This window comes from Bipolaris sorokiniana, assembly GCF_000338995.1.
Source record: "Bipolaris sorokiniana ND90Pr unplaced genomic scaffold COCSAscaffold_4, whole genome shotgun sequence".
In the NCBI taxonomy this organism is placed as follows: Eukaryota; Fungi; Ascomycota; class Dothideomycetes; order Pleosporales; family Pleosporaceae; genus Bipolaris; species Bipolaris sorokiniana.
In genome coordinates, this window is record NW_006911898.1 from 1,618,091 (window position 1) to 1,631,207 (window position 13,117).

Genomic DNA, 13,117 nt, shown 5'->3' on the forward strand with positions numbered 1-13,117 from the left:
AAACCCATCTCCTAAAGAAAACCATAACCCCATAAACCGCTTGCTTGAAAAAACCCCCCATTTGGATTAGAAAAAACATACCACGAAACCATGATTTCAGACTTGACCCATACCAGAACAGCCATTTTGTCGAAAGTGCAAATAAGTCGTCTGCTAAAATAGAAAGTGTTTAGGAAAGAGCCATGGCATGGAGGTCGAAGACATCGTTCCTCCAACCGCCTTCGTCCCAGTCATCAATGCGCTCTGGTGCACGACGACCCTCTTCCTCCCACAGCTTGGCAACGCTGCCTGGTGCATACTTGCCAGCAAAGACACCCTTCTTTGGTGCGTCAACACCAACCCTCGTGTAAAGGTCGGGGTCATCGGCCGGTGTGAGACGCGTAATGACGGCCTTGACAAAAGTCTTCAGGTCATCTGGATCAGAGATCCTCGTCGCTCGAAGCCTCTCGCGTGCAAAGATGAGCTCACGGTTGGCGGCATGGATGGCATCAGCGATACCTTTGGCCATCTGCCTCTCCATGACCTTGCGGACAACAGGACGCAGCAGGGGCTTGAGGAGCCAGCCAAAGAGGCTGAACTTGGACTTGCGCAGCGTGTACGAAAGCTTGTGGATGTGAACACGGACGGCCTTGAGCGTGAGAATCTGCTCCAACTTCTCTTTGCCGACTTCGACATCTAAATGAATATCGATACCGCGCTCGTCGAGTTGGAACGAAGCAATACCCTCATCCGCAAGGCGAAGGAGGCCAGAGTGTGCGCGGAGAAGGAAACCGATCTCATCTGCACGAAACGAAAGACCGTCAATTTTGATGGTGAACTTGGACGTAGCTTTGGAGGCAACACGGAAGCGGGCCTTGCGAAGTTCGAAATCGTTGTAGGTTTCTACTCGGAAGCGGAATGGGAGGAACGATGTGTGATTCACGGTCTTGCCAGGTTCGATAATCAAGTTCTCCAGAAGCATATCGATTTCGGGTGTGGATACTTCCAGACGAGGAATGGGGATGTACTGAATAGCCTGGATCGCAAGAGGGACAAAAACATTGATTGCATCTTGAACGAGCTCGCCGTTGATGTTGCTGTGTAGGGGTGACAGTATGTTCCAGATCTTCATCGTCGTGTTGATCATCTTCGCAATGTCCTGGTCCTGGGTGACAGCCATGAAGGTGCTCTGGGCTTGTACGAAAAACGAGTCTACGTCCTGGCGAAGCGACGATTCCGATCCAACACCATTGGCCTTCTTTCGAAGCTCTTGGAACTTTTCGTCGACGTGGTCAAAGAAGTCGGGGTCGGTGAGAAGTTTCTGCAGCGAGTTTCCAATGTCGATGAGCAAATCCTCGAATTCGGGATCTTTGCGCGAGTGTTCCAAAACCTTGTGGAATGCATCCTCGAGCTTGTTCCACTCTTGTTTATCGCCAAAGGAGCTTAGGAAGGTCCAGAAGTTCTTCACAGCCCTCTCCATTTCTCGGTTTGGCTCGACGTCAGCTTCGAGAGCACCCATAGCATCTTCTACGTTCCGGGAGTATGCCATGGCGTACCGCTTCAATAGTGTTGCGAGCACCGAAACGGAGTCGTTGTAATCCCTCTTTTGCCTCAAGTTTGTGATTGTCTTCTTCAGGCGGTACAAGAGCGATTCGCCCTCCTCACCCTGAAGTTTCTCGGCCAAACTTACGTCTGCCCTCTTAGCAACCTTGGCAACCCCATTGCCAACAATTTGAGCGACCTCGGCAAGCTGATCATTGATCTCTTCAGTGGAGTGCGCGAGAGCCTCATCCGCACCGGGTTCCTTGAGTGCCTTTTGTTCTTTTGGTGGAGGCTCGATCTTCTTAGCCGCTTTCTTGGATACGTTTGACAGTGTGAAAGCAGTGTCTCTGAACACTTCCCTGCCGACAGTGTTTAGATCAGCGAGGAAGATGCGAAAGTCGGAATTTGTTAGGAGCAAAGATCCGACGGTCTGCAGACTTTGGTAGGCTGTTGATACATTAGCTTCATTTTGTAGAAACAAAGGACATGCACTACTGACCTGCAGTAGCATCGGCCTTTGCTTTTGACCGGGTCGCCCTTCGTGCAATATCCTCCACATCTACAGATACCCTGGACTTGGAAAGGTACCAGAGGAAGTCTTGGATTTGGTCTTTGTTGTTCTTGTGGTTTAGAGTGTCAATGAATTGGTGTAGCCATTGCTTGGTAAATTTGACGAGAAGACGACCAGAGTCGCTCAGATCTGGGTTTTCTGGGTTCAGGATGTCTGCAGATAGCAAGCTCCGGAGGTTGATGATGACCTGTTCGTTAGATGGCATGAAACCCATGGAAAGTGCACGTATCATCTGATACGAGTGCAGCTTCTGGTGCACCTCTCTCTGCAGTGCTGTGTCATCGCGGTACTGACATGTGAGATTAGCGCGTACAATTTGAATCGACGAGACGTATGTATACATACCTGAGGCAACAGCGGGCGCTGGTCCTCGTCGCGTTTGCGTCTCCCGAAGCACGATGAAAGTGCCATGGCGATGATTGCAGACGGAGTTTGTCTCGGAGAAATGCAGCTGAGGTGGAATGGTTGTAAACAGCTCTTTTAAGGTTCGATCAAACGCGTAGGTCAGGATGACGAGAGTGAGCTAGCGACGTCATGCCGTTCGTCGATCCCGCGGCTCCACATGCGCCAAGGCTGCCGCTCCCATTCCTGGTCTTGCGGAGTGCAAGTGCATATCAACATACATACTATATGCTAGGTCTCATGTGCATGTATATGTTAATATACGTGTACATATAAGCATATCAGTACCTTGCTGCACATCACTCATCTCGGAAGTCGCATGGAACAGCTCTCGAAAGCATCTACTGAGTCGACGCAACATTGTCACAGCATTCAGCTGCATTTGATATGTGCACATGTAGAATTGAGGCTTCGAGTGCCGACACGATCAAGATCATGACAAGATTATTTGTTGAGCGTCTATGACGAGCACAAAGGCGGTACATCAAGGCTACAGTTGAAAGCAGGGTATGGTTAAAGTAGCTAGTGGTTGAGCTTGCACTTGCAAGAAATCCAGATTTCACAACTCATCACAGCCACCACAGCCACAGCCACAGTCACAGCTACAGCCACAGGCGGCTTCCCCGCACCACTGTCGCGTGCTACTAGCACGCAATGGCGATGGGCCCGCTGAGAGAGCATGGGTCCGCTGGATGCTTTTCCATCGGGGAATTCTAGACGTTCCAGCGCATCGTGCATTACTCCATCTATAAGTGGGATTGTGCCAAAGGGAAGGATTTTCTCAGGCATGGACGCAGTGTTCAGACTGCTGGAGAGACTTTGCATTCTTGTCGGGGAAGCGGCCCACTGAAGAAGGGCCCTGGAAGAACCCCTACTGCATTCTTGTAGCCATGCGCCAGGTAAGGCTCGGGCATTCTAGATCGGATTAGGCCTGACTCGCTTGCCGGGGTTATCAAGAGACGGTGAGACTTGACAGTTGCATGACGGTTACAGTTCTGCTGCACGCCCAAGCCATTAGACAAGAGGCCGAGGAGCGTGTAAGAGGGCTCTAGGTTTGATTCGCAAGCTGCGTGTAGCACTGACATGATGTTGCGAGGACGCTCACCGAGAAACTCCGTAACCTCCCGTGGCGCTGTCAAGTTGTGGAGTCGTGTGCCCCATTTCTCGGAAGAGAACGAACTGGACACGTGCCCGAGGCGGCTAACTTTACCTACTTTACCCAAGGAGGCCATCAAGCTTTCCCCACAACTGCGGACGATCCACCCCGGCCGCATATGCAGCTGTCGAAAGTTTGTCCGAGACAGCGTCTTTTTATTAGTAGGTTCGCGCACAAGAAATGAGCGGCTACTGCAATTGAGACATGACATGTGCCTGGACGGTATGAAGGGCGTGGGCCGGGTCGGACTTGGGGCGCCATTCAGCAGCTGCCTTATTTTTTGGTTGCGTTATTTTTGTTACAGATTTGGAGCGCAGATTGCGATCGCGCCGGCTTCCCCTGACACCACCCGTCCGCCTAAATTGGGGAAAGGGCAAGGGGACAGGGGCAATGTGAGTTGAGCGTTGAAAAAATTGCGTCCGGGGGTCGTGGTACTGGCACTGGACAAAAGCACACCGCCTTGGGCGACTAGCAAGCCGTCGGATCGGTGTATAGATGGATGGAGCCGAAGGCGGATCCGCCAGAGGATTCGTAGAGTAAATACGGTGTGGTGACATGGCTAAAGTCCGGAAGCCGCACTATTAGGATGGGCAAGGTCAAAACTGGTCCGGGTTGTTGGTGCGTGGCAAAGAGGCGTGAGACAAATCCCGTAAGACGAAGCCGATTAATAATAGACAGCGTGTTGCGGATCAAGGCCACGCATGGACACCGACATGTTGATGAAAAATGCCTCGATGCCTGACTGTGTGTGGCTCGATACGAGCTGAAGCAGACGGAGCCCGAGGGGACGAAAGTATGTACAGTGGGAAGCACATAATCGTGAGGGCCAGGCGGCGTTGATGACGGATGGTTAATTGCGAAGCTGTCAAGTCGATATGCCCGACAGAAGCAAATGGGCGCCATGGATGCGGATTGGAGCCCATCGGTGGATAATGCGGCGTTCGCTGCAAGGCCAGCCAGACGCGTCCGTTCCGAATGCTCCCGACAATATGCACGTCTGCCCCATGATCCCTGCTACCCGGCCGCTGTGGCTGTGGCACGTCGAAAAAATTATGGGCGTGCCTGTCTGCCTGTGTCGACGGTTTCAGGTAGTCGGAGTCCAGGCAAGAGGATAGAGTTATCGTCTGCAGTCTTCGTGACAAGATGCGTTGCAAGCCGTCTGGTCTATCTGGGCGTGCGGCCGTTAGATGGGCAGCACGCCGGCGTTCAACATGGCGGGAGCAAGCATGGGGGAAATGCGACTGGCGTGATGGTTACAGGCCGACCAACGCAACGGGTTGGTGGTCTATGCTTCCCCTACAAGCACACCTTGACGGCGAGAACGGATCTCCTCACAGTGTCTCTTGCGGACCCCAGACCCCTCCCGATAGGCTATTCGTTAGTATGTAGCCCCAATCCTCCGCACGCCCCAGGCGGCCTATTTCCCTGACATCTTTTTTCAATTGCCGACGGAAGTTTCATCCCATCTCAATGCACCCATTCAGGTCGCTTATAAAGGTGAAGGCTCCTGCCCAAGCCTTCCGCTCTTCAATCCCTAAACCCTCCTTTCGATACATGGCTACAGTTGCCACACACAATATGCCTTCTGCCACTCGCCCCAGCTACGCTCGCAAGTTGACCACAACTTCGGGCGACTATGACATGTCATACACCCCAGACGTTCGCCGCAGTCTCGGCACCTACGGCCTCACTCCTCCAGCCGTCGAGAGCTACGATGTCCAAACCGACCGATGTGAGTTGGACCACTATACCCTCTTGACTGCAATTGCTGATTTTCCCTCAGGCCTCCGCCTCCTCGCCATGAAGCCCACTCCCCTCGAGAAATTCCAGTACCTCGTCCACCTCCGAGCCACCAACGTCCACCTCTTCTACAGACTCCTAGGCGAGAATATCAAGGTGAGCAAATGCCACCCACAATTTGTGCAGAGTCACAACTGACACATACCCAGGAATTGACTCCTCTCATCTACACCCCGACTGTCGGCGAGGCCTGCTTACGGTGGCACGAGATCTGGACCCAACCCGAGGGCATGTACCTCTCATGGAGCGACCGGGGCAACCTCCGCAAGATCCTCGACAACTGGCCACACGAGGTCGACATCACTGTCCTTACTGATGGTTCCCGTATCCTTGGTCTTGGTGACCTTGGTGTCAACGGCATGGGCATTCCCGTCGGCAAACTCGCTCTCTACACGGCTTGCGCTGGTATCAAGCCCGACAGCACTCTGCCCCTCACTCTCGATTTGGGAACCAACAACCAGGCCCTCCGTGACGACCCTCTATACATGGGTTCCAGGATGCCCAAGGTTACCCCCGAGCAAGAAAAGGAATTCCTCGACGAGCTCATGGTCGCCCTTACCGACCGATGGCCCAGGTACGTAATAGTCTTTTTTCTGACTCATCTGCCAAAATACTAACAATACCCTAGCATCGTCATTCAATTCGAAGATTTCAAGAACCCCTTCCCCGCCCTAGAACGCTACCAAAACCAATACGCCATGTTCAACGATGATGTTCAGGGCACTGGTGCCGTCATTGTTGGCGGCTTCATCAACGCCGTCAGGGCCTCTGGTGTCCCAGCAAAGGACCACAGGGCTATCTTCTTGGGTGCCGGAAGTGCTGGTGTTGGTGTCGCCAAGCAGATTGTTGAGTACTTTATCAAGGAGGGTCTAACAGAAGAGGAGGCTCGCCGCAAGTTCTGGTTCGTCGACTCAAACGGACTTGTCACCCATGACCGCGGCGACAAGCTCGCTGACCACAAGGTCTACTTCGCCCGTGACGACAACAACGGCCGACAATACCAGTCGCTCAGCCGCCTCATCGACTACGTACAGCCCACCATTCTCATGGGTCTATCAACCATTGGCGGTGCATTCAACAAGGACATTCTCGAGAAGATGGCCTCGCTGAACAATCGCCCCATTATCTTCCCTCTCTCCAACCCCTCCAGCAAATCTGAGTGCACATTCGAGGAGGCCGTCCTTGCTACTGAAGGCCGCTGTCTTTTCGCATCTGGCTCTCCTTTCCCGGCAATGGAGTATGATGGCAAGCTGCTCACCCCCGGCCAAGGAAACAACATGTACGTGTTCCCAGGTATCGGACTTGGCGCTATCCTTTCCAAGGCCGTTTCTGTTACACAAGACATGATCTACGCTTCCGCCGAGTACCTCTCTACCTCCTTGAACAGGCAAGAGGTTGCCGATGGCTGGTTGTACCCTGACGTTCGCCGTATCCGTGAAGTCTCCGTCGTTGTCACCCGTGGTGTTATCCGCGCTGCTCAAAAGAACGGTGTTGACCGTGCCACTGAGCTACGCGACATGAGCGACGAGCAGCTCGACGACTTCATCAAGAAGAGCATGTACGACCCACACACCGAGAACCAATACTTTGACCGCAAGCTGTCACAACTCGTCTCAAATGAGAAGCTCAACGGCACCCACGTTGGCGTGACTGAGGTCACCCACGGCCTTGCTCACTTGTAGTCTTCCTCGTCTTCTTTCGACACATTTCTGGCGCCAACATTTTTAATCGCTGAATATGTTATCTTTTTTTCCTTGTTTCGGTCGACACATTATTTGGGCACTAGGGGAATTGGGACACGAAGTTTTCCTCCTTTTCTTTAGGCGAGGGACTAGAATGGTTTCGATACCCTACTATTTCATGGCTTCCTATCTCTCACAGGACACGTGTAGTACATGTAGATATTTCTCTACTCGGTGTAGCCGGGCACACCGAAAAAAGGGCAAGAATGCAATAAGTTTAGAGTTTATACATGTTGGGTTTTGTGAAATATGCTTTGAATGTGAGATGCGACTTATGTGATGCACTGTTGGTGAATGACAATCCTGTTGAGACTGCTTACCACGCCCCCCCCCCCATCTCGAGCAGAGGGAGCCCATACATGCACAATGCCCTCCAAGATACTGCCTTCTATAATGTCCTGCAATTCTCGTATATTTTTCCTTCCCCTCAGTCACCTCCCAGCTCACCATTCCCGTCCCGCACCGTCTTCCAACTGACCCCCCCTCCCCCACCCATGCCCTTACCACGGGAGCAAGCCACATCCTACTACTTCCCACTCGCGTAACCACTAACGGGAAGGCCCGCCAACCCCCTCCCCCGGTCCCATGTCCCACCGCCTACTCATGGCCTAGGCGTGCCGGTGTTCTGCGGGATGGGACCGGGGGGTGGTGGTGGTGCGGGAGGAAAAGAGCGCACTGGTGCCTTTTAGCCCCTCCCCCATGTTGCAGAAAGGAGGCTTTGCCTATTTGGGGGTGTGGTGGTTATGCGGGATGGAAGGGGCGGCGAGGGGGAACCTGGAGGAAGATTTTTTTTTTGGCTTCTATTTTTGTAGCGGCAGTTGTTTTTGTGTTTGGAAGCATTGATGAGTGTATTGATATTTCTCTCTCTTTATGTGCTAATTCTAGTGCGAGAGTTGGGTTTTGTAGTGATGGTTTGTGGGGATGCCGAGTCGGTGTGAGTTTAATATGGGTGGAGGTGGAGGGGACGGGAGCTACACTGGTATGCTGTGAGAGTTTATATCTTGTGGCTCTCTAATTACGTATTTTTATCTGATTCAGGGATTTAGTTTTGGAAGGTGAATTCAAATCATTGTTTTGTGCTTCACAAGAATTCCTGTGCGTTGGGCGGCTTCGCTGGTTGTTACGAGCGCATGAGAAGTGAGTAGCTTTGTGGGAATTGCGCACGTGTTTGCGGCCTACTCTTTGTAAGAACTTCAAATCTGGTGATAGATTACATTTCAGGAGTCATTAAGGGAGAATCAGGTTTACTTAATGCAGAAGGCTATATGTATGATGGAGAAATGGGTGAGCGAGGGATGAGGGGGGAGGGGGAGGACGAACGGTAAAGTCTATTTTCACGTCAGAGTGCTCGACTAAGGAGAAGTAGTAGGCGAGCTGTAAATATTAGTCTAAGTGTAGGCTAGTTAGATAAGGAGGGGGCGTACGCGTTGGCGGTCTGTCCAGCCTTTTGCGGTTGATCGATGGACATTTTGGGTTGGATGCAGTTGTTGTTATGTTATGGTTTGGCGATGGGAAACGTTCTTAGACAGTTGAGTGTGCGTATTTGGTGGCCAGATAGAATGTGTGTGATTTAGGATGGGGCAGCGTTGCCTAGTCCGTTTTTCTAGTTACATAGTGAGTGAGGACCGTTTGCCAACAATTTTGAACATTGGGTCTTCAACGCTCACTCACGACCAGACACACACACTCTCTCTCACTTACACATGTGAACCCAGAGTCTCTTGGATCTCTTCTTCTTTCTCCAATTTCACACTTTTCGCATCCACAAGCTTAACCAACTATCCACCATCCACATCATGGACGACGCTAATAATCCCAAAGGATGGACCGATCGTGAGATCGTAAGTGTAAACACCTTGACAAAGAGCAACACTAACCCCAAACAGCTCTCCAGCCTCTTGTATCTCATCCAAAAGGACAACATCACTCTCGACTGGGATGTACGTACCCAAACCCAGAAAGAAACAAAGCACGTGTGGAAATCCCAAGCTAATGCATCACAGGGAGGTCTCTATGCTGCTGGTCGCACTGTCAGCGGCTTCAGGCAGAAGACCAACAAGCTCATCAAGGCGTTCAGGTCAGAGTGGGATGCCATGGCGTCTGGTGCACCAGTCCCTCAGGCCACTCCCAAGAAGGCGCCTGCTACTTCTCGCAAGCGCAAGTCCAAGGCTGATCAAGAGGACAGCGAGGATGTCCCGAGTGTCAAGAAGCCGCGAGGTAGGCCGCGCAAGAAGGCTGCTATACCCAAGAGTGAGGATGACGAGGCGGACTTGGACGTCAAGGCTGAGCCGAAGGAGGAGGAGGAGGAGGAGGTGCAGATCGATGACATCGATGCGGAGGTTTGAAGCGTTCGGCTATCGTGCAATGGAATGAGCGTATCATGCAGAGTATTCGCTGGTTCTTAATGCGAGGAGAAATCGTAGCACACACATGTACTGTGCGAGAAGAGGCGCGTAGGTTCCACCTCAATCATTCAAATAGAAATTTACACAGAAACTCTGTATACCCCTTGGATAGAATCCGAATGATGAGCTGGTAGCAAACGCAGAGTGACCAACCCTCTGACCCAGCACCAACCTGACATAACGCGCATGTGTAGACACTCACCTTCACTGCATGAGTCCACCAATAGTATCCCCACTCACTTAGCACGAGACAGGTTCTCTCTCACTTACACATACAACCTCTTGATATCTTTCGTCCCCTCCTTCTTCTTCCTCCACTCCCACAATTCTACATCTTGAGTACTCTCAACCAAGCTTCAACAATCCACACCAACCCCCAACATAACAACAACTATATCTAATCTAAAATGACCTCCACCAACTCAACCGCAAAAAGCTGGACTGACCGCCAACGCGTACGCCCCTCTATCCCCTTCTCACCTTACAATAAACCTACTAAGAAACCAAACAGCTCGCCTACTACTTTTCTCTAGTCGAGCACTCTAACGTAAGACTAGATTTCACCGTTCGTCATCCCCCTTTTCCCCCTTCCCTCTCTCATCCCCCGCTTACCAAAAAAACAGAACGCACCCCGTCCCGAGGGCAAATCCGTAGGTGCATGCCGCATCATGGTCGACCGACTCAAGGGTACTTTGAAAGATGAGTTGGCTGTGCTGCGCGGTGGTGACGCTAGCGCTGGTGGTGGTACTACGCCCAAGAAGGGGGTTACGACGCCGAGGAAGCGGAAGGCGAAGGCGGAGGTGGAAGGGGATGATCATACGCCGGTAAAGCGGGAGAGGAAGAACGTTAAGGATGTCAAGGAAGAGGAGAAGGTAGTAACGGAAGATAAGGAGGAGATTAGAGATGCTATCTGAGATAGTGCTGGGTCGGAGGCTTAGTCACTCTGCGTTTGCTACATGAGTGGCACTTCATTACATCACTCATAGCATCACGGAACAATGAAGAAAACTCTCATTCATAAAGATTCAACATGAAAATCGTGATAAAATCCAATCTCTCATACAATCATTGACAAGGAAAAGCTAAAAATAGAAAAAAACTCAACTGGGTATCAAAACTATTCTCTTATACTTCATCCTGGAAACCCCCCTGTTCCAGTCATGAACCGTCATCATCATGAATTTCCTCATGACCAAGTGTGACAACACAGGTGTCATTTCTAACGTCCAGACATATTCTAAAAAGAAAAGACAACTTTCTATCTACCGCGTATAATCCGGCTTTGTCGCTTTGTTGACGATTGGAGGCGGTCCATCCGTATCCGGATATGGCAAAGGTGCACCAGGTGGCGGTCTCGAGAACGACGAACCGGGAGGCGGCGACATGGGCGACATGGGCAACCCACCTGAAAGAGGCGGCGGAGGTCTTCCGTCTTGCAGAGGTGTCTTGGGAGGTCTGGGTGGTGCGTTTGACATGCGATCATCCCAGCTAGTTGCCGAACTAACCATTGATACCGGGCGCCCCCCAGCCGAGAATTGCTCATGTGAGCGGCGGCCAGGGGCAACAAGCTCGCCAGAATGTCGATGCATCAGGTCATGGTAATTTTCGGAGACTGGTGATGGCGGGTGCTCATCAGAGTTTACCACCAGGTACTTGTCGTTTTCTGAGGGCCGACGCTGGTCTCCTGGTGGAGGCCGGAAGGCTGGGTGTATGTTTGTGTAGTACTCGGGTGAGAGTTCCTCAGCTGGGAGTTCGACGGCCATGGGCGCTGGATCTGGGACACTGGGAAGAGGCTTGTTCGGTGCTTGTGCATCAGGCGAGTATGGTGATTCTCCTTTGGCCGCGCGCTCCCATCGTATTTTGGCGAAGTGGATACGTGCAATCTTTGCGGCTGCGTCCAACGTCATACCTTGTACGGTCTGGTCCGTCAGGTACATGCGCGTGTTCGTGCTGATATCGGCCAAGGCGTTCCATTCGTTCATGCCAAACTCGCCTACACCGACGTTTACGTTCAGGCGGTAGTAGTTCTCCTGGTTAACATGTCGTTTTGCGAGGTGGTCCTTCATCTCCTTATGTGTCTTCTCACATCCTTCGATCTTGGATATCAGTCTCCGCCTGGCCTCGGCAAAGTCTCCCATGCCGCCAGAAACAAATCCTTCCCACCACAAGTGTTGCTGCGCATTTGTACCCTCTGGTCGTTTTCCAGTACCAATGCTGATGAAGACACCAACTTCACGCCCAGGCCATTCGTTGCAAACGGCCTCGTCCAAAGCCATAGGTGCTGGGTTGTATTTGCCAGAGCCTTCATCGAGGAAGACTGATTGACCAATCTGAATGGGCTTGAAAGCCAACGCAGTCGCAGAAGTTGCTCGGCCGGCTTGCCATATCGTCGCGTTGGGTTCGATAGCGGGTTCTTTGCGCGAGTCGTAGGAGCGAAGAAGTATTTGGCCCCCGCTAGACTTTCTGGTACCTTTGTAGACAGCCGTGACAGCGCTGCACATTGTTAGTTAACTTGTTTTCGTAAAATAACAGAAAGTGTACTTACGTCTTGGTGCGCTCTTCACGGTTGTCGTAGAGCAAAGCGTGCGGGTTCCCCCACTTCATGGCAGCGATGCGCATGTTGACAGGCGACATGCCGATCTGACTGTAGTTGCTGGCGTTACTAGCACTCCTGTGCATACGGCCCGACGTGGCGCTCCCTGGTGTCATAGGCAGCGAATTTCGCCCTTCGTGACTGTCGTTGCCTTCGTCATCGTAGATGGTGTGTTCGCGCACGCACTGCATGATGGCCTCCTCCAGCTTCGACGCCTTGAACAGTGTTGACCGGTACGGTATGCCCGCAAATGTCTTGTCCGTTTCAAAAACTCTTCTCGTCATGCGCACGTAGACGTCTTTGCACGTCTCCACGTCCATCCTTAGCCGCCCAAGCATTATAGCAATCAGGCCGCCAGTACCTGTCCCCACGATGAGGTCGAAATGTTCGCATGGCTTCGGTACTTCGTGTCTTTTGGGTGCTCGGCCGTGTATTTCGACAAATGTTCGATGCATCAACTCCTGAAGGATAATGAGCATGGAGTACCCCCGCACGCCTCCACCATCTGTCAAACATGTTAGCAACCCCGCCCCATACTGAAGCCGCGCTTCGACCACGTACCTAGAGACAAGATGCGCAACGGCGGTCCCTTTGTCGTATCCTTTCTGCGAACACCATTGCTTGCCATGTTGGGCACAGTAGCCGAAGCTGTTGGCAAAAGCATAGAGTGACTGGCACCAGCAAAGTAGTTGCCTGGAGAAGACGAGTGCAGCTCTCCTATAGGCGGAGGCTGAAAATAAGGCTGGTTGATAGTCGGATCTACCGGGTTGAGGGTTGGCGTTATATCAGGCAGCGCCGTGGGCCAACTGGCGGAGCTGATTGTGTGATATGGAGGCTGAGCAGAGTCCAAGCCTAGGCGCGCGCGCTGAAGGCGCTCAAAGACGGTGAGAGTAATGTGGCTGCAACCGGCAAGAGCAGGCGACGTAA

General features: G+C 52.1%; 5 protein-coding genes across 5 annotated transcripts; 3 read left to right on the forward strand and 2 right to left on the reverse strand.

Annotated features, from left to right (window-relative positions):
• Window positions 1-169: 169 nt before the first annotated feature.
• Window positions 170-2,503, reverse strand: COCSADRAFT_24722 (uncharacterized protein; the record flags this gene model as incomplete). Its single annotated transcript, XM_007699262.1, has 3 exons — window positions 170-1,968; window positions 2,021-2,381; window positions 2,438-2,503. 3 exons carry the CDS (start codon window positions 2,501-2,503, stop codon window positions 170-172), a joined length of 2,226 nt encoding a protein of 741 aa, XP_007697452.1.
• A 2,725-nt stretch (window positions 2,504-5,228) lies between these two features.
• Window positions 5,229-7,132, forward strand: COCSADRAFT_85454 (uncharacterized protein; the record flags this gene model as incomplete). The annotated part of the gene is made up of 4 exons (XM_007699881.1): window positions 5,229-5,382; window positions 5,434-5,546; window positions 5,600-6,024; window positions 6,079-7,132. The coding sequence occupies 4 exons, from the start codon at window positions 5,229-5,231 to the stop codon at window positions 7,130-7,132; spliced, it is 1,746 nt and encodes a 581-aa protein (XP_007698071.1).
• A 1,856-nt stretch (window positions 7,133-8,988) lies between these two features.
• COCSADRAFT_158724 (uncharacterized protein) lies at window positions 8,989-9,537 on the forward strand (the record flags this gene model as incomplete). Its single annotated transcript, XM_007699882.1, has 3 exons — window positions 8,989-9,033; window positions 9,079-9,132; window positions 9,196-9,537. 3 exons carry the CDS (start codon window positions 8,989-8,991, stop codon window positions 9,535-9,537), a joined length of 441 nt encoding a protein of 146 aa, XP_007698072.1.
• Window positions 9,538-9,747: 210 nt separating this feature from the next.
• On the forward strand, window positions 9,748-10,469 carry COCSADRAFT_113287 (uncharacterized protein; the record flags this gene model as incomplete). Its single annotated transcript, XM_007699883.1, has 3 exons — window positions 9,748-10,052; window positions 10,109-10,162; window positions 10,221-10,469. Coding segments are annotated over exons 1-3 (351 nt in total), but the record flags the coding sequence as incomplete, so codon positions are not given.
• A 390-nt stretch (window positions 10,470-10,859) lies between these two features.
• On the reverse strand, window positions 10,860-12,818 carry COCSADRAFT_85511 (uncharacterized protein; the record flags this gene model as incomplete). The annotated part of the gene is made up of 3 exons (XM_007699884.1): window positions 10,860-12,090; window positions 12,143-12,695; window positions 12,752-12,818. The coding sequence occupies 3 exons, from the start codon at window positions 12,816-12,818 to the stop codon at window positions 10,860-10,862; spliced, it is 1,851 nt and encodes a 616-aa protein (XP_007698074.1).
• Window positions 12,819-13,117: the final 299 nt, after the last annotated feature.